Source organism: Pectinophora gossypiella, chromosome 27 (genome assembly GCF_024362695.1).
Source record: "Pectinophora gossypiella chromosome 27, ilPecGoss1.1, whole genome shotgun sequence".
Classification (NCBI taxonomy): Eukaryota; Metazoa; Arthropoda; class Insecta; order Lepidoptera; family Gelechiidae; genus Pectinophora; species Pectinophora gossypiella.
Genome location: NC_065430.1, coordinates 3,302,721 through 3,323,950, shown reverse-complemented (window position 1 = coordinate 3,323,950; position 21,230 = coordinate 3,302,721). Strand labels below are relative to the sequence as shown.

Sequence of the window (21,230 nt, the reverse complement as noted above, 5' to 3'; positions counted from 1 at the left end):
ATCACCATAAGCAAGTAATACGCACACGTCACGCGGCATAAGGAAAAAAGCTTGTTAATACAAGATTTATCGTCTTAAACAACTTGCTCTTTAAAAACACATACACACATACATAAACTCACGCCCGTAATCCCAAATGGGGTGGGCAGAGCCACAAGCAATCAAAGACAACCTGCAGCCACTGTTGATACGAAGTCCTAAGATGGATATGATGAACCTTATGGTGATAAGGGATCAGCCTATCGCCCATAACATTAGTCCATCATGTTAGAGGACGCAATCCCTCTGTCGGTTTTTACGACATGCCCGGGAAGACAAGCAGCTGAACGTATTCTATATTTAAAAAATCCACTAATATCAACTACGAATCATGGTCTGAACCGGTGTAGGACCACCCTAAGAAAGTCAAACCATCACCTACATAAATGGAGCTTAAAGGAGTCGCCATACTGTGAATGTGGTCACCCGGATCAAACCATATCTCACATAGTGAACGAGTGCCCTCTGGACCGGTTCCCAGGTGGCATAGCCGAGCTGCATTGAGTGACGGATGCGGCAGAGACTTGGTTGAGGGAGCTTAAGCTGGATATATGATCCACGCAGGATATTTAATTTTTGTCTGCCATACGCAATAATAATGGTCTGAATCGTGGTACAAGAAGAAGGGAGTTAAAATGGCCACATCGAAGCAATTCATCTATTCTATTTTCTTGTTTGTGGCTGCATCGTTCAGAAACGATGATTCTGCCAACGTCAAGGTTCAAAGAGAAAATACTTAACTTTAAAAATATAATTTTGATCGGTTAAATTAAAATAATCGGTGGAAAGTCCAATAGTAAAGATTGAACTTAGAAAATAACAACACAATTTGTTAGTATAAGTTAACAAGCAATTCATTTAAGAAAGCAATATTGCAATTTGACATTTGCGCATATAAAAGTAAGTGCGCAATGCAAACAAATGTCAAATAGCAATATTGCTTTTTTAGATGAATTGTTACGATTGTGGCGATGATCAAATTGGAGATGTCCTTAAAAAAGGTTCAATACGATCTACTCTGAACCGGCGTGCGTGTATGAAGCGATTGATGAATGTGGAGGAAGCAAGAGAAGTGTGTCAGGATCGAAGCAAATGGAATTCTATAGTCTCTGCTTACCCCGGTGGGAAATAGGCGTGAGTTTATGTATGTATGTATGTATGTTACGATTGTGGCCATTTCAACCCCCCAGGTATGCTCAATCCTATGACAAGCCGCCATTGCTAGCCCATTGATGACGTAAGTGTTACCATTAAATTGGTATCTCCAACATTCCAAGGACGTAAATTTTATTATTGAAAATTAAGTGAATTACTGACTAATGTATTTAATTACTAGTACTTGTTACATATTCATCATCATTCAAAACTGACAGCTATCATTTCAAGGTTAGCCCAGCTGACGTCATCCCATCCTGTGTTGCCATTTCGTAAAAAATAAATTACCCACGACCAATGCTTTTATATTTACTTTGCAAGGAAATTTTGAACTTTTAGTAAAAGATATACTTACAGTTTTAATGTTTTTTTTTTTATATAGGTATGTTACAAGTAATAGTTATTAATAGTTATTAGTCAGTAATTAGCTTAATTTTCAATAAAAAAAATTACGTCCTTGAAATGTTGGAGATGCCAATTGAATGGTAACACTAACGTCATCAATAGACTAGCAATGGCGGCTTGTCATAGGATTGAGCATACCTGTTATACCATGCTACGAATCATGGTCTGAATCATCCCTCAAAGTTGTCTTTACGATGTCACCAACACCCTGTATGTATGTACAGGGTGTGGCCGTAGTCTGGAAAATAATAAGACATACATAATTTAAACAGCATTTTTATTAAAAGGAAATATGGTTACAAAGTTAAGCTGAACATAATCAAAACATAACAAATATAAGTAGTTTTGCTGTCGATTGTTTGTGGCTCTGCCCACCCCTTTTGGGATTACAGGCGTGAGTGTACCCCAGCAGTAGGCTAAACCCAGGATTCCCAACCCGATCTTGTAACGCTCAAAATTTTGGGGTCCGTGCATTGACGTAGAAAGCAGGAAATCTGAAAGAAAAAAATCGATTAATTTATCAACTGCGGTCTTGTTAGTACGATAAAGTAAGTAAGTAAAACCTTTATTTCCTCTCCAAAAACACATGGATACATAAATACATACAAAAATACAATATTTGTAGAGGCTGGAGCCTAAACTAGGATACCCTGTGTTTTAGGACTCCTGGGGCCTGTTTAACAAAACTTACAATTGTAAATTACAATGACAATTTGGTGTACATTGCGGAGTGTGTGTATCACGAATATTTTGCAGTTTCATATTAGCTACGCAAAAAACATCAAATTGTCGTTGTAATTTATAATTGTAAGTTTTATTAAACAGGCCCCAGGCCTCCACCTCCAGAAAGTCATGGTCAAGAGAAAATAACAAAATATAGTAATTTTAAATAATGAGGAGCTAACTTTTTACACATCTGAACTAGTGATGTGCCGGATCGTTAAAAATGTATATCCGCGGATACGGATCTGAATACGGATATTTAGTGTAAAGATCCGCGGATACGGATACGGATCTTTATTTTCTTAAAAAAAAAGATTAAAGTTTTAGTTATTTACATACACATACATAAACTCACGCCCGTAATCCCTAATGGGGTGGGCAGACGCACAAGTAATCAAAGACAACTTGCAGCCACTGTTGACACGAAGTCCTAAGCTGGATATGATGAACCTTATGGTGATAAGGGATCAGCCTTTCGCCCATAACATTAGTCCATCATGTTAGAGGACACAATCCCTCTGTCGGTTTTAGTTATTTCATTGTTATAAAAGTGATATTTTATCTTGCTTTCATTATAAAGATCTATCTATCTGTTTTTTTGCAATATAAAGGTGCCAAATATTTTATTTTAAGAAATAAAAACAATCTGAGTGGAATATCATAGTTTTTTATTTAATAATTCTACTTAATCACCTGAAAAAGATCCGTAAAAGATCCGCGTGAAAAGTAATGGATACGGATACGGATTTTTCTTTTATCTCGGATATCAGGATATCGGATATCGGAGTTTCAGGTCTAAAATTATTCGACACTTTTTGAGTTAATATTTTAAGTCTACCACCAAAGTTTATTTGTATGTTTTGATTTAGTTTAGTTTCATTAAGTTTAATTACCTTTCTGCTACTGTTAAATTTGTAAATTAGTTTATGCATTGTGAGTGCTATGTACACCGTTATTGTTACACATATCAGTCAGAATACCTAGTTAAGTTATGGAATAAGCTCAATATGTGTGATGTGGTTGTACTTTTTTAAATAAATAAATAAATAGATATCCGCGGATACGGATACGGATATTCGGAACATCACTAATCTGGGGGGTTAAAATGGCCACACCGAAGCAATTCATCTAAGAAAGCAATATTGCTATTTGACATTTGTTTGCATTGCGCACTTACTTCTATATGCGCAAATGTCAAATTGCAATATTGCTTTCTTAGATGAATTGCTTCGATGTGGCCATTTTGACCCCCCATAAAACATACATAAACAGCCTATATACGTCCCACTGCTGGGCACAGGCCTCCCCTCAATCAACCGGTGGGGGTTAGTACAATAAGCTGCAATATTCCAATCAGTTTCTTGCAATGTAATAAATTAACTGGTTGCACTTCAGACCTCCTGGTTACATGTCGTTTCTGTAATATTCTGCGTTATAATCTGCGTTGTCGGGACTCTTTAAGGGAGCTGTTTAAAGAAATAAATATACTGACGGTCGCAAGTCAATATATTTATGAAAACATTATGTATGTGCGTAAAAATGTATCTCTCCTTCCGAGAAACTGTGAAAGGCATACTTACAATACAAGGAATAAAAATAAAATTGTTGTTCAAAATTCTAGATTAAGTAAATTAAATTCATCTTTTTTGGGGTTATGTATACGTTTTTACAATAAAATACCAGATGATATTTTAAATTTGTCAGAGAACAAATTTAAAGCTCACGTGAAGCTTACTTTATGTAAAAAAGCCTATTATAAGATTAATGATTACCTAAATGATAAAAATGTCTGGTATTAAATGTGTTCCTCTAGTTATTAAATAACTTGTAATGTACCCTCATTGATTTAAAAGATGTGTTGCTGTTGCAGTTTCTTGTCATTTCTTCTCCTCAGCCATAACACCTTGCGAAATGACGTAAATTCAAAAATGTTACATTGACCTTCAACAAGTTTATCCATGATAATTACGTTGAATAAATGATTCTGATTCTGATTCAATAGACAAAAAACACCTACACAAACATAAATTAACGGCCTCCGTGGTCCAGTGGTTGAGCGTTGGGCTCACGATCCAGAGGTCCCGGGTTCAAATCCCGGTGGGGACATATCACAAAAATCACTTTGTGATCCCTAGTTTGGTTAGGACATTACCGGCTGATCACCTGATTGTCCGAAAGTAAAAAGATCCGTGCTTCGGAAGGCACGTTAAGCCGTTGGTCCCGGTTACTACTTACCGATGTATGTACGTAGTCGTTACATGAGCCATGTCAGGGGCCTTTCGCGGCTCAATAGTAACCCTGACACCAAGGTTGATGAGGTTGGTAATCCACACGATAGAAGAAGTTCATCTTACCTGGTCTTCGACATCATATATGTCTTTAGTGGGGTAATCCTGGAACACCCCGTCCAATAGGTCAATGTACTTCTGTTTCTCCAGGGATTTGAGTTGGGACTCCTTGATGACGTCACTGGTGACGTCACACGAGCGCGACCGCCCCGTCAGGATCGCGCTGATGTACGGCATCTGGAAGTATTTGTTCAGACATAACATAAACAACCTTTATACGTCCTCCTGGGCACATCATCATCAGCCCATTAACGTCCCCACTGCTGGGGCACGGGCCTTCCCTATGGATGGATAGGGAGATCGGCCCTTAAACCATCACGCGGGCCCAGTGCGGATTGATGGTTATTAACGACTGCTAATGCAGCCGGGACCAACGGCTTAACGTGCCTTCCGAAGCACGGAGGAGCTCGAGATGAAAACTTTTTTTTTGTGGTCACCCATCCATGACCGGCCTTTGCGAAAGTTGCTTAACTTCAACAATCGCAGACCGAGCGCGTTAACCGCTGCGCCACCGAGCTCCTCGTCTGTCAGGTATAACATAAAACATAAATAGCCTATATACGTCCCACTGCTGGGCACAGGCCTCCCCTCAATCGACCGGAGGGGGTAAGGAGCATACTCCACCACGCTGCTCCACTGCGGGTTGGTGGAGGTGTTTTTACGGCTAATAGCGGCCAACGGCTTAACGTGCCCTCCGAAGCACGGAATCAACTTATTTTTTCAGACTAGTAGGTGATTCAACCAAACAAAGGACAGTCTCACAAAGTGATTTCGACAATGTCCCCATCGAACCCGGACCTCCAGATCGTGAGCCTTACGCTCTAACTACTAGACCACAGAGGCTGTTCAGAATCAAATTAAATCATTTAAGGGTGTTGGCACCCTAGCTATATAAAGTAAGCCAAATGATCTCTTCTCCATGCTACTTTTTAGAGAAAAATAGGGCAGTGGTTTCCCTCTTGTCTTCCGCAGTACTCTGTCTGACGCGAGTGGGACGCGCTCAGAGTGGTCTATTACAAAGCCGTACTAGGACTTGTAGCGGACCCAACTAGTTGGCCACCTAGTTCCGCTCACATGCAACAGATGGCGCCACATTCTTCATGCGGTCGTGAAACGCGGTATCGAAGTTTACACAGCAAGACGCATATATACGAGTACATCTTCCAACACAACACTGTTGGATCGTCGATCCCTAGTCACACTACCAACTTGTGGCTAGCGGGGTACTATGCTCAGTTCGGTACCCCGAAAACATCCTTTGGCGGCAGCACACCCTCGCCGCCAAAGACTCCTGTCCTCCGCCACTGAATAGTACTGACTGTTATACGAAGTATTATGCTGTTATTGGTGTATTGGTGGTTTATGGTGTGATGGTCGTGCAGCCGCTACTGTCGCTCTCGCATCGCACTTTACAGCCATTTTAAAAGCTGCCACAGAAACGCTGTTTGAATCACCTGATCTTCTTCTTCTTATCGTGTGGGTCGTGAGGTAGAATACCAACCTCATCAACCCTGGTGTCAGGGTTATAATTGAGCCGCCAAAGGCCGCTAACATGGCTCATGTAACGATTACTCACTTACATCAGTAAGTAGTAACCGGGACCAACGGCTTAACGTGCCTTCCGAAGCACGGATCATCTTACTTTCGGACAATCAGGTGATCAGCTTGTAATGTCCTAACCAAACTGGGGATCACAAAGCGATTTTTGTGATATGCCCCCACCGGGATTCGAACCCGGGGCCTCCGGATCGTGAGTTCAACGCTCAACCACTGGACCACAGAGGCCGTTCAATCATCTGATAAAGATGTATGGTGTTAAGATTACCTTTCCGTTGAATTCACCCATCCATTTGAAATATATCTTAACGACAGCACAGAACATTTTGTGCGAGTCTCGTAATGTGGTCAGAAGTTGCTGCATATGTGCTTCTAGCTCTGAAAAACAAAAAAAAAAGCATCACGTCACTATATCATAGAATAAGGACAAATACTACGTATAGAACGGCAACTCTCCGCTCCCCACCAGCGGCTGAGCTAGGTTTACCTCACCCCCTTGAATATAGTTTAGACTTGAATCGTGAAGGCAACGGCCTCCGTGGTCCAGTGGTTGAGCGTTGGGCTCACGATCCGGAGGTCCCGGGTTCGAATCCCGATGGGGACATATCACAAAAATCACTTTGTGATCCCTAGTTTGGTTAGGCCATTACAGGCTGATCATCAGATTGTCCAAAAGTAAGATGATCCGTTGGTCCCGGTTACTACATACTGATGTAAGTAAGTAGTCGTTACATGAGCCATGTCAGGGGCCTTTGGCGGCTTAATAACCTTGAAAACCCAGGGTTGATGAGGTTGGTATTCCACCTCACAACCCACACGATAAGAAGACGCACAAATATGTGCTCACCAGTAATGCTACACGCAGCTAATACGTTAGCAGTGAGCCTCGCCGGCGGGATCTCGTGGGAGCCATATTGGAACACATTGGCCCAGTCGACGTGGCAGAGTCCGCCATCTTGGATCGAGAACAGCATGTTCTGAAGGTGGCGGTCGCCGAGGCCTGCGCATCACAAAAATAAATAAATAATTAATCTTTAATCATTCATTCTTTAAGGTCATCACTAATTTAAGAGTCACGCTCTTGTCGGTGTAGCATGATTGCTACTTTAAGGTCGCAGGTTCAAATCCAGCACAGGCGTAAACCAATGATCAACTAATTTGTTTCCGAAATCATGTTTGGATCATAAGTGATTATCACATGCTCTGCGGTGATGGCAAACATCATGAGGAATGCAGTGTCGGAGGTATGTGACCTAACCTGTATTGGGCTGGTTTTCCCTTCGGGAAGGTCAGACAGGCAAGGTCACTTCGGGAAGGTCGCTTCTGTATAAAACCGGACCTGTCAAATCTTCAGTTTAGGTAAGCGGACTCTGTGAAAAATGGGATAATTCTTGGGGGGTGATGACTACGTAGAGAACGGCAACTCTCCAAGTGTCTTTTCCGTCTTTCTGTTCTCCCCTCTTGCCCGGCCAAATGCTCACCTAGCATCCAAGTGATTACAGCACTAGCAGCTACACAGTGCTGGAACCTCTTCAGCTTCATGAAGAGATCCTCTTGGTGCACACTCCACCGAGCTATGCCTTGCCTGAGCGCGTAGCTTGGCACCCTGTCGCATACCCGACTATAGTGGTTTAGTGCTTGGGTCTGTTGGAGTATTAGCTGGTGATCAGGAGGCCGAGGGATTGCCTGGACCGCTGCAAAAAAAGATACATCTCAGATTCAAAGAAAAAAAAGAAAAAAAAAAGGGCAGTTCGCGCTATTTATAATCTGCGTTGTCGGGACTCTTTAAGGGAGCTGTTTAAAGAAATAAATATACTGACGGTCGCAAGTCAATATATTTATGAAAACATTATGTATGTGCGTAAAAATGTATCTCTCCTTCCGAGAAACTGTGAAAGGCATACTTACAATACAAGGAATAAAAATAAAATTGTTGTTCAAAATTCTAGATTAAGTAAATTAAATTCATCTTTTTTGGGGTTATGTATACGTTTTTACAATAAAATACCAGATAATATTTTAAATTTGTCAGAAAATAAATTTAAAGCTCACGTGAAGCTTACTTTATGTAAAAAAGCTTATTATAAGATTAATGATTACCTAAATGATAAACATGTCTGGTATTAAATGTGTTCCTCTAGTTATTAAATAACTTGTAATGTACCCTCATTGATTTAAAAGATGTGTTGCTGTTGCAGTTTCTTGTCATTTCTTCTTCTCAGCCATAACACCTTGCGAAATGACGTAAATTCAAAATGTTACATTGACCTTCAACAAGTTTATCCATGATAATTACGTTGGATAAATGATTCTGATTCTGATATTCAAATACTATGCTTTAATGCACCAAAATAAAATCCGTGGTAGCCCAGTTGGTAGAACGCTTGCCTTTCACTTTGAGGTCGCAGCTTCGGGATAGGGAGATAGAGATATCACAAAAATCACTTTGCGATCCCTAGTTTGGTTAGGACATTACAGGCTGATCACCTGATTGTCCGAAAGTAGGACGATCCGTGCTTCGGAAGGCACGTTAAGCTGTTGGTCCCGGTTACTATTTACTGATGTTGGTGAGTTATCGTTACATGAGCCATGTTAGGGGCCTTTGGTGGCTCAATCATAATCCTGACACCTAGGTTGATGAGGCTAGTATTCCACCTCACAACTAACACGATAAGGAGATCCGAATTTAGTCTTCAATCGTATGGCGTCAGACGTCACACATACAGATGCACGTGTACGATAACGTCAATGTGTAGTGTCATCCATATGAAACCCACAGTCTCTGCCTACCCCAATACCCGATTACTCTAGCCATAGAGGCAGCCAATCAGCTCGCGACACCAAACACTTCAGGACCCCGATACCGACCCCGCCGGCGTGGTCGACGATTTCCCTCATTTAGCGCTTATCGCTATCGACCCACTAGGGTCGATTAATTCTTTCAAATATTCTTCCTCTCAGACGACGCCCTGAGCCGAGGTTTGCGCCCAACTGGGCACCCTCACCCTGTTGTCTTAAATGTTGTACCGGGTGAGAGCCTTCAGCGCTCCCCATTTGTCCGGCCAAGTAGTTAATGCCATCTGCGGCAAATCTACAATAAGTCACGTCAAAAAAATGCCTATACCAATGGAAGTACGTTTGCGTGTTTGACAACACTTACCATCTAGATCACAACACTCGCTGACCAAGTTGCGCAGACGCTCATAATCTTCTAAAAACTCGATCAATCCACTGTCTTCGCTTAGCGGAGTTACCTAGAAAGAAATATTTAGGTTATACACAACAATAATTCGAATTCACAACATAAGGATGAAATGCCTGTATGTAAATGTACTCACATTGTACCCCACCAGTGCGCCGGCGCAGCCCCACAGCCGGCCAGCACAGCGCAGCACGCCCTGCGCGGCCGCATCCACTCGCAACGACTCTCCACTCTTGTGCAGGTAATACCGATACGTGCCGTTTGACAGCAGGACTTTCAACTTTGTCGGGCGACGAATTGAGTCGGTTATCACTTGCACCTGGGAACAACCATCAAAATCACTATCCCCAGATCTTTTTTTTTGACGTGACTTATTGTAGATTTGCCGCAGATGGTATTAACTACTTGGCCGGACAAATGGGGAGCGCTGACGGCTCTCGCCCGGTACAACGTTCAAGACTATCCCCAGATCATACTATCTCATTTAGATCACAATAATGCTTATTTGTTTGCATTGCGCACTTACTTTTATATGCGCAAATGTCAATTTGCAATATTGCTTTCTTAGATGAATTGCTTTGACGTGGCCATTTTAACCCCCCTGGTCAAATGAAATACTTTATTCATCATCATCATCAGCCCATTAACGTCCCCACTGCTGGGGCACGGGCCTTCCCTATGGATGGATAGGGAGATCGGGCCTTAAACCATCACGCGGGCCCAGTGCGGATTGGTGGTTATTAACGACTTCTGATGCAGCCGGGACCAACGGCTTAACGTGCCTTCGTGCCTTGAGATGAAAACTTTTTTTTTGTGGTCACCCATCCTATGACCGGCCTTTGAGAAATAATTATTACGAAACGTCAAAACGAAAATTGTCTACAGATTACATACATACATAAACTCACGGCTAATTCCCACCGGGGAGCAAATAGAATTCCATTTGCTTCTATGTCTATTTATTATACGAGGTCTATGGTTTGAGTTCCGTTTTTCCTCATGAGGTTCCGAAGCCTAAAACCTCACCTGTTCTTCAAACCTCACGACATTGAGGTTGTCCCGCAAACCCAACAGTTTCCCAGGACAGTCCTCGCAGCGTGCCAGCGCCGGGCACAGCTGAGACAACCGCAGCACCTCCCGGATCCTCGGCTGCAGTTGCCTACGGACATCTCTCAGGACTTTTTCCGACTTCTCTTTAAAGCACTGCGTTGGTTCTGTGGAATATATTTATTTATTTATTCAAGGTCACCAACAGAGTTAACAACACGTCTCTTACTGAAAAGATCCTCACAAAATGACAAAGTAATTGTTACCTATTAGACATAATTAAATAGAAGCGAGACGCACACACACAAACACACACACACACACACAAACACACACACACACACATACACACACGCACGCACGCACGCACACACGCACGCACGCACGCACGCACGTGCACACACACACACACACACACACACACACACACGCACGCACGCACGCACGCACGCACGCACGCGCACGCACACACACAAACACACACACACACACACACACACACACACACACACACACACACACACACACACACGCACGCACGCACACACACACTCACACACACAAACACACACACACACACACACACAAACACACACACACACAAACACACACACACACAAACACACACACACACACACGAACGCGCGCACACGAACGCGCGCGCACGCACGCACGCGCACACACGCACGCGCATACACGCACGCGCACACACGCACGCACACGCACACACTCTCGTCTTTTTGCAAATAGGTTTTTACAAGAATAAGCCATTTTGAGAATAGGCCGTTTTAAGAATAAGTCATTGTACGAATAGGTCCTTCTTTTAGGGGTAAGGCGTTTTGCGAATAAGTCCTTTGTCTGCTAAACCGACTTACCGAAATCGTAAATTTCGTACAACTTATTCTTGTATCTGGACAACAGTTGGTACTCAGACCCAGCGTAAGGGTTCTCAAATATTTTCTGTTTCATTCTGTCGAATATCTGCTTCCATTGCTTAGCATCTGAAATAGCTAAGAAAACATAACACGACATAATATAGCATCAAGTTTGTACCCTCAAAAGGGTAGGCAGAGATGTAGTGTGTTAGTGATATCGTAACGAAAACTTTGAGGGATAATGCAGGCTATGATTCTGAGTTAATATTAAGTGGCTGACTGGCTGGAAAACCTGAAGCAAAAAAGTCTTCGTCGTGCCACCACCACCTGAGGAGTCGCGTCTTGTGTGCGAACGTGGTGGCAAGAAATGCCGCGCTGCTATAGGGCTCTATAGCCATCGGCGGCGCTGCGGGAACCCGTAGACTCACAAGTGCTGCAACAATCATCTACGATAGATGCTGTGGCCAATGATGATGATTGAAATCGTCGAGCACGCCGGCGGGGTCGGTATTTGGGTAAATCCACCTCATACAACTCACCATGCGCAGCTAACTCCTCGCAGTACATCATCAAACTATGCTCAGCATCACACACCAGCTCCAAACATCGCTTGTACTTCACTACACTATCGCCGTCCTGCTCTCGCAGCCACGGGTATTGTGCGTGCGAGCGAGACGGCAGTAGGTTTATGTGTGCTTTCAATTGTTCGATAGCGAAGTCATCTAAATTGTTTACTTGTCGGTCGATCTGTAAGAAGAATATTGCTTATGTGAAACAGTGTGATAAGACAGAGATGTGGTGTAAAAAACGATATAGTGACTAAGATTGAGAAGGGAATGTTAGGTTGGTTTGGACACGTAGAGCGGATGAAGGATAATAGGATTGCAAAAGCGGTATATAAAGCGAAAGTTGATGGTAGGTTATGTTTATGTTAGTGGGCTGTTTTCCGCATTTAGACTCTAAAATGGCCCATTATGCGTGTAATTGTTGACTACGTAAGCCAACCTATCTCCTTCCAGAAGCTCAGAAGCCTCCTGGGGTTTTCACAGGCTTCGCGGAGCGACCCCATTCCTTTGAGGATTTTTACCCGTTGTGCTGACACTGCCGTGCATGTTGATGGTAGGGCTGGCAGAGGATGTAGAAGGACTTACATTGACCAAATTGGAGATGTCCTTAGAAAAGGTTTAGTACGATCTACTCAGAACCGGCGTGCGTGTATGAAGCGATTGATGAATGTGGAGGAAGCAAGAGAAGTGTGTCAGGATCGAAGCAAATGGAATTCCATAGTCTCTGCTTACCCCGGTGGGAAATAGGCGTGAGTTTATGTATGTAGGTATGCGTGAACATAGATATTCATATTGAGAGCGTGGTATAAGAAGACCAAGTTTGCTCAAAAGTGTTTGGTGTCGCGAGCTGATTGGCTGCTTCTACGGCGAATGCTTCACCGACAAGAGCGTGGCGTATGAATTAGTGATGATGTGTATACATACATGTATGAAATACATATAATGTACAATAAATAGTAATATTATTGCACACAACATACAAAACAAAACACAAATGGATGAAAGATACAGTACAAACTGACGGCCTTATTGCTAAGCAGCAATTTCTTCCAGGCATCCAGTGGAAAGGAAACATTTATTATAATTTGGTGCGGGACAGAGGAGCTCGGTGGCGCAGCGGTTAACGCGCTCGGTCTGCGATTGTTGAAGTTAAGCAACTTTCGCAAAGGCCGGTCATATGATGGGTAACCACAAAAAAAAAGTTTTCATCTCCAGCTCCTCCGTTCTTCGGAAGGCACGTTAAGCCGTTGGTCCCGGCTGCATTAGCAGTCGTTAATAACCATCAATCCGCACTGGGCCCGCGTGATGGTTTAAGGCCCGATCTCCCTATCCATCCATAGGGAAGGCCCGTGCCCTAGCAGTGGGGACGTTAATGGGCTGATGATGATGATGATGATGATGATGGTGCGGGACAGTGCAACATCTTGTATAAAATTATAAAAAATACTTACATAAAAAAATAAAACATACATACATACATACATAAACTCACGCCCGTAATCCCTAATGGGGTGGGCAGAGCCACAAGTAATCAAAGACAACTTGCAGCCACTGTTGAAACGAAGTCCAAAGATGGATATGATGAACCTTACCTTTTAAAAAAATAAAATAAATAAATAAATAAAGAATAAAATAAAATAGAAATATATAAATACATACATACATATACCCATTTATATCAGACGTATATTATAATTATATATGACATTACATACATATAGAAAAGACGTTTTCATACCAACCTGGTTTAATAACTTCAAAGCGACGTCTTCCCTGAGAGTGTCTCCGTTGAAGCTGTCCAGCCCGTTTAGGATTATAGCGTTAAGCCCTTCACAAGCTATGTTTGAGTCTAGACTTCTGCTTAGGACATCTAACATATCTGATAAGATGTCATTTTGGTCTGAATCTGAAAGTAAATATAGCATTTTTTTGCCGTGGCTTATTGTACATTTGCCGCAGATGGCATTAACTACTTGGCCGAACAAATGGGGAGCGCTGAAGGCTCTAATATCTCTTCTATAGTGGGTTGTGAGGTGGATTACCAACCCCATCAACCCTGTCAGGGTTATTATTGAGCAGCCAAAGGACCCCAACATGCCTGATGTAATGTCCTAAACAACCCAGGGCTCAGAAAGTGATATGACCCCACCGGGATTCGAACCCGGCACCTCCGGAACGTGAGCCCAATGCTCAACCACTAGACCACTGAGGCCGTCATATGAAATACCTGATTAGTGGATATAGAATAAATAACAATAGGGATTCTCTTAAAATGCATAAATGTTTTTGTCATAATTTGAATTATCATAATCCTTTTTGCATAACGTTTTTTAGCATAATAGTACTTTCCCATAATAACATCTAGGAACAACTAGGGGTTTGTTAGGTATAACTTATTTTTGGACTAATATTTGTTGGTATTTTGATTCGCATATAAATAAGTATCCATAATTCTTTTTTAGAATAATAGTGTTTTGTTATAATTTTTACAAGGCATAACAGTAGGTTAGGGTATCTTACACACGAAAAGTATACTGAATGATGACCAACAGCATGAAATAGTGTCAAAAAATATAAAAAGTCACAATCATGAACCAAATGCAGCCAAGGAAAAAGTAAGTTACGAAAATGTTAAAAGTTGTGCCAAAACTTTTCTTATTCGGAGTATAGTTTTTATGCTTATAATAATTATGTTTATATATCATTATTGTCATTAATTATTATGCTTGTGGTAGTTATGAGTTTCAAAATTATGCTTAAAAAGTTATGACAAATTAATATTATGCGTAACTAATAATAGGACAAGTAATAGTATGCCATGGTAAATGATTACATAAAATTTTATGAGTAAAAATAGAGAACCACAACAATACGTATAGAACATTAAACCTCCGCCCCGCACTATTTTTTTTCAGGCGCCGACCTCACCCCTCACACAGTAGCAATAAGATTTTTACCGGTCCTATATCCCAATTGCGATAGTCAGAGGTGCATCCATCGCAAGATGAACTAAGTACCTACGCCTCACCGAGCTTTCTTTCTTCTGTTAATACTTTCCGGTCAAAGGTAAAAGAACACTTTCTACAATGTCAGTTGGGCGGTGATAGAACCTATTAAAAATATTCATGCTTCATGTAAGCCATATATAACTCACATACATACATAATAATATATACAGAATTATTCAATTCAATTCAAATTATTTATTTCAGATTACATACATACATACATAAACTCACGCCTATTTCCCACCGGGGTAAGCAGAGACTATAGAATTCCATTTGCTTCGATCCTGACACACTTCTCTTGCTTCCTCCACATTCATCAATCGCTTCATACACGCACGCCGGTTCAGAGTAGATCGTATTGAACCTTTTCTAAGGACATCTCCAATTTGGTCATCATAAGTCATTCTCGGTATTTCAGATTAATATCCATAATTATAAGTATAAGTACATCAGATTAGATTAGACAAATTAAAATTAAATTATATATAAAATAAAATTAATATTATTAATAAAAATGAAATTACACGAAATAAAATAAAATACATTGGTGCCCATTCGGGTGCACACAAACCCAACCCAAATCCAAATTAATTAAAATTATTAATTTATTTGTTTCTTATTATTTTCTTTTTCCTCAAATACTTTATATTACGGTTTAGGTACGTAATTATGTGCTTAGACTTTAGAGCCCTGTTCTTTTTGTTTTACTGTTTTTTGATTCCCCAACCGGCTGCAGCTGAAAATCAGCGTCATAGTCTAGCTACAGATAGGCCGTGACATTTGCTGAGCTGAAGCCGTTTCGGCCTTATGTATAATTATTATTATTTTTGTTGTTAATAAGTGTTAAGTATGCCGAATAAATATTTTTTCTTTCTTTCTTTCTTTCTGTTAGACCAACGTGATAGGTGAGCCGTATCGCCGTATATAATGGCCGAGACAACTGTGTTAGGGAAAACTGCACTTCATCTCTCTAGCATTCTCCCGTCAGGGTCCGCTTACCTAACCTGAAGATTTGACAGGTCCGGTTTTTACAGAAGCGACTGCCTGTCTGACCTTCCAACCCGCGAAGGGAAAACCAGCCCAATACAGGTTAGGTCACATACCTCGCGAATTCTCGGGAATGTGGGTTTCCTCAAGCTGTTTTCCTTCACCGCTGAGCACGTGATAATCATTTATGATCCAAACATGAATTCGAAAATATATTCGACAATTATCGGTTTATGCCTGTGCTGGATCTCAAAGTGAGAGGCAAGCGTTCTACCAATTGCTCTACCAAGGCTTAGGGAAAACTGCATTTAAAATAAATTAAAGTTGTGTTATCTAAATCTAAATATATAAAAGGAGAAACTGACTGACTGACATATCAACGCACAGCCTAAACGGCTAGGCACTTGAAATTTGGAAGGGACGTAGCTTAGGTACCGTAGAGGTGCACTAAGAAAGGAATTCCCGGAATTCCCACCGGAACGGGAATTAGCGGGAAAATCCTTTTGTATGAAATATCTAAACCGCTTAAGTTAGACGCTTGAAATTTGGCATGCAGGTACCTTAGTTAACTTAAAGCTTAGTTACAACAGGATATTGCAAAATTCCCACGGAAACGGGAGTTAGCGGGAAAAAACATTTGTATGAAAAAATCGAAACCGCGTAAGATAGATGTTTTCAATCTAGCATGCATGCATACCTTAGTAAATATAAAGTTTCGTTATGGGTGTATTTTGAAAAATGGGAGTTAGCCGGAAAAAAAATTGTATGAAAAAATGTAAACTGCATAAGTTAGATGCTTCAAATTTGATATGCACTCCCACACACACAAAGATCTCTCTTTTATAACACGCCACGCGGACGAAGTCGCGGGCAAAAGCTAGTAAGATATGTTACCTTGATCATTTTCCAACAAATCATCATAAAATGAGATGGCTAATTCAAATATACTTTTTAGACTTGTTCTGTCGCTTGCCATACTATCAGGTTTGGCGAAATCTTCTATCATTTGAAGTGAATTTTGCAAGTGTTCAGTAGATAGTGCTGAAAATTAAATAAAATAGTTACAGACGAGTTAGTTCCGCCTATACAACACAGATGGCGCTTATCATACAACGCAGGCCTAGAACGTGGTAACGTAGTTTGCACAGCGCATGCGCAGGGCGTTAGTGACATCGTAACAAATACTGAGAGGGATGATTCTAACCATGATTCTGAGTTATAAAAGTGGAATTTCGTGTCTGAAAATTCGTGAAAATTTTACAATACACTACAAATACACTTTATTGCACCAAAATAAAAAGAAATAATCACAAGTTTCTTAACTATTTCAGTGTCCTAATTTTTATATTCACGTTACAAAATATATCTTACGACACAGGTTTTAATGCCTTATTTGAATGACAAGTAAATTGCTGGGTTGGAGCCGTGCTGGATCAGTGCCGCTGTAGTGTAATATGACCCTAAGAGGACTTTCTTACGTGTGTGTGTAGGTTTGTATACTTACTGTTTAAATCCTTGTGTAACATGAGAATCATTTTATTTATGCCAACAATGCTCTCCGGCGGAGACTTGTTCACAAAGAGTGGGGTGAATGTTTCTGAAAAAGAAACATATACTGAAAGTATTTATACTTAATATTTGAGATCAATTCATAATTCATTTCACCATCGAACGGTCTTCGTGGTCCAGTGGATGGGCGTTGGGCTCACGATCCCAAGGTCCCGGGTTCGAATCCCGGTGGGGACATATCACAAAAATCACTTTGTGATCCCTAGTTTGGTTAGGGCATTACAGGCTGGTCACCTGATTGTCCGAAAGTAAGAAGATCCATCGGAAGGCACGTTAAGCCGTTGGTCCCGGTTACTACTTACTGATGTAAGTACGTAGTCGTTACACGAGTCATGTCAGGGGCCTTTGGCGGCTCAATAGTAACCCTGACACAATAGAAGACTGAAAAATTGAGAAGCAACAGGTTACCAAGGTATGGGCATGTTATGAGGAGGGATGAAGGGAATATATTGAGTTTTTTTTTGACGTGACTTATTGTAGATTTGCCGCAGGTGGCATTAACTACTTGGCCGGACAAATGGGGAGCGCTGGAGGCTCTCACCCGGTACAACGTTTAAGACAACAGGCCTGAGGGTGCCCAGTTGGGCGCGAACCTCGGCTCAGGGCGTCGTCTGAGAGGAAAAATATTTGAAAGAATTAATCGACTCTAATGGGTCGATAGCGATAAGCGCTGATTGAGGGAAGTCGTCGACCACGCCGGCGGGGTCGGTATCGGGGTCCTGAAGTGTTTGGTGTCGCGAGCTGATTGGCTGCCTCTATGGCTAGAGTAATAGGGTCGTCAGGATCGTTTATTATTTATTATTTATTTATTTAGAAAAAATATACATTGTAACATAACAGAAAAATCCACAGCTGTTACAAAGTTTCTCTTAAAAAATTACTTAACATACATGACACACAAAATAAAATTAAAATAAAAATTATTCCCGAATGGAGCTTACAGGCATCATGCTTTCAAAAGTCTTCTCACATTCTTTCATCAAACATGCTATCGAACCAACTATCGATCGTATCCTTCGGACGCTCCCCCGCTTAGGGACGGTACTGAAAAGTATCGGCGTCCCTAGAAGAAGACTCACCAGCAGTATGTAGAGCCTTCTTTAATATATCCAGGTCGGTGCTTGCAACTCCTAAATTGCGCATCGCCCATACTTTCTGTTGGAGCCACGACAGAGTCTCATTTTCGTACAAATCTCTGAAAAAAAAAAAAACCAATAAGTGTCAAATAATATGAAGACATAACATAATATATGCTCGCGACTATCCAATTGGGGTAGTCAGAAGTACGGTCCCGAGCATTAATATGTATACACTTTGGTACCATGTCACATTAACTTTTTTGACAAATTGAACTGTAAGTCTCACTAAATGTCAAATATGTTAGTGCGACAGAGTCCTAAAGTGGGTACATTATATTGCTTATGTCTGTACATCCATTGCAAGATGAACAAAGAACTATTTTAAAGAACGTCTAGGGCCCTGTGCCGACGTTTTTCTTGCAGCTTCTTTTCCCCGGCTATACAGGTTGTGAGAAGCTGCAGTAGTTTTAGGCGGATTAGACGTTCGTTATGTAAAAATTGACGATTCAAAGTGTAACTATGTTACCTATTTAATAAAGATATTTTTGAATTTGAATTTAATATTTGCAAGAAACGATGTCTAACCAAAACATAATTGTAACGAAAATATATGATTTGGATGATATATGCGATGTAAGTATTACTTAGAAACTAATATACTACACATAACAGAAGCTCACGACTATATCGGAATTAGGGTAGTCAGAGGTAAATCCATCGCAAGATGAACTAAGTATCAACACCTCACCGAGCTCATCAAAAAAAAAAGAAGAAAAGTAAGATGTGAATAAATTTTACTCACGGTGTATTCCTCTTAACGCATCCCATGACGAAAGAAGATAGTGCTCTCTCGTTCGCTCGCTTGCACCAAACCAACTCGTGTGAGCGAGACAGCATGACATTTGCCTGTGCCGACTCACTGTCTGGCGTTAACGAGTCCAAGTATGCTGATCTGTGTGAAAAAAAAAAGAACCAAATTCTATCGTGTGGGTTGTGACGTGGATTACCAACCCCATCGATCCTGGTGTCAGGGTTACTATTCAGCCGCCAAAGGCCCATGCCTCATGTAAAACTTCATACAAAACACCTTGTGTTACACAGACACTACACCCGTCTGACGCCCATACGATTGAAGACTAAAGTAAGACCGAGGGGTTGAGGTAAACCTAGCTCAGCCGCTGGTGGGGAGCGGAGAGTTGCCGTTCTATACGTAGTCATCACCCCCTCATTATCCCATTTTTCACATTGACAGGTCCAGATTTTTACAGAAGCGGCTGCCTGTCTGACCTTCCAACCCGCGAAGACGGCCTCTGTGGTCCAGTGGTTGAGCGTTGGACTCACGATCCGGAGGCCCCGGGTTCGAATACCAGTGCGGGCATATCACAAAAATCACTTTGTGATCCCTAGTTTGGTTAGGATATTACAGGCTGATCACCTGATTGTCCGAAAGTAAGATGATCGGAAGGCACATTAAGCTGTTGGTCCCGGTTACTATTAAGTGATGTAAGTGAGTAATCGTTACGTGAGCCATGTCAGGGGCCTTTGGCGGCTCAATTATAGCCCTGACACCAGGGTTGATGAGGTTGGTATTCTACCTCACAACCCACACGATAAGAAGAGAAAGACCCGCGAAGAGAAAACCAGCCCAATACAGGTTAGGTCACACACCTCTGAAAATGCATTCGGAAATGTGAGTTACCTCACGATGTTTTCCTTCACCGCTGAGCACGTGATAATCATTTATGATGCAAACATGAATTCAAAATTAAAATTCAAAAATATTTATTTTTCAAAATTGGCTTACAAAGTTAGCGCTTTTTGAACGTCAAAAAAAATTAAATTACATATTATGTAACTAGCTGTAAAACTACTACCACATCGGAATCTGTAACGCTGAGGGAAAGACGTGGCCAGAAAACTTCCCAGCACAGGGCCCTAGTCCTACTGTTTCATGTTTTCCTTTCTTTTCTTTTAAATCCAGTTTGTATTACATAATTTATAGACTTAAATACAATGGTATTACAATTACGAAAACCAATTCGACAATCAATGGTTTAGGCCTGTGCTGGATTCGAAACTGCGACCTCAAAGTGAGAGACAGGCATTCTACCAACTGGTCTACCAGAGTTCATCTGTTCTATGCGTAGTATTATTCCTTATTCTATGCCAGCGCACCGACCTGAGAAGAGAATACCACAAATATTTATAAAAATAAAATAAAATTGTTTATTGTCATAGAAAAATGTCGACACAACATTAGATATCATAATTGTATTCTATTGTCTGTTGTAATTTGTCTTTGTTGGAATGTTTAATGTAAAATGTGAATGTCTTTTTTGTTATAGGGCAACAATCTCTATGGATGTCAACAGATGACAGCTGTTTGCCTGTCAATGACGAGCACGCTCAATCAAGGCTGTATGGTCCTGAGATCTTTGCCTGCCTTATATAAGGCGAATTTAAACAACAACAACAACGAGCACGCTCAACATCTTGCAAGAGGACATACCTAAATAGCTTGCGAATTTTCGTTCAATTATATTTTTATTTCTGCCCTATTGTGTATTTTCTTCAAACGTGATACTGGCAGAATTGTGACCACACAGAAGCCATTCATCAAGAATTGAATTGAATTGAATCATATCATTTATTGCGTTCCACATGGTAGGA

The 21,230-nt window shown here is 41.2% G+C and overlaps 1 protein-coding gene across 1 annotated transcript in view; it reads right to left on the bottom strand.

Annotated features, from left to right (window-relative positions):
- Positions 1–1,753: 1,753 nt before the first annotated feature.
- The window catches only part of LOC126378800 (uncharacterized), a 91,208-nt gene continuing 71,731 nt past the window's right edge, over positions 1,754–21,230 (bottom strand). Inside the window, exons 44-58 of the mRNA XM_050027198.1 lie at positions 19,363–19,512; positions 18,561–18,676; positions 17,417–17,509; positions 16,807–16,953; positions 13,660–13,823; positions 11,891–12,098; positions 11,352–11,486; positions 10,456–10,643; positions 9,566–9,748; positions 9,388–9,481; positions 7,709–7,921; positions 7,075–7,227; positions 6,496–6,605; positions 4,677–4,847; positions 1,754–2,093 (exon numbers count right to left, since the gene is read on the bottom strand). Of these exons, the coding sequence (XP_049883155.1) occupies positions 2,016–2,093; positions 4,677–4,847; positions 6,496–6,605; positions 7,075–7,227; positions 7,709–7,921; positions 9,388–9,481; positions 9,566–9,748; positions 10,456–10,643; positions 11,352–11,486; positions 11,891–12,098; positions 13,660–13,823; positions 16,807–16,953; positions 17,417–17,509; positions 18,561–18,676; positions 19,363–19,512 (2,203 nt within the window). The 3' untranslated portion in view covers positions 1,754–2,015. The remainder of the gene's footprint in view (positions 2,094–4,676; positions 4,848–6,495; positions 6,606–7,074; positions 7,228–7,708; positions 7,922–9,387; positions 9,482–9,565; positions 9,749–10,455; positions 10,644–11,351; positions 11,487–11,890; positions 12,099–13,659; positions 13,824–16,806; positions 16,954–17,416; positions 17,510–18,560; positions 18,677–19,362; positions 19,513–21,230) is intronic.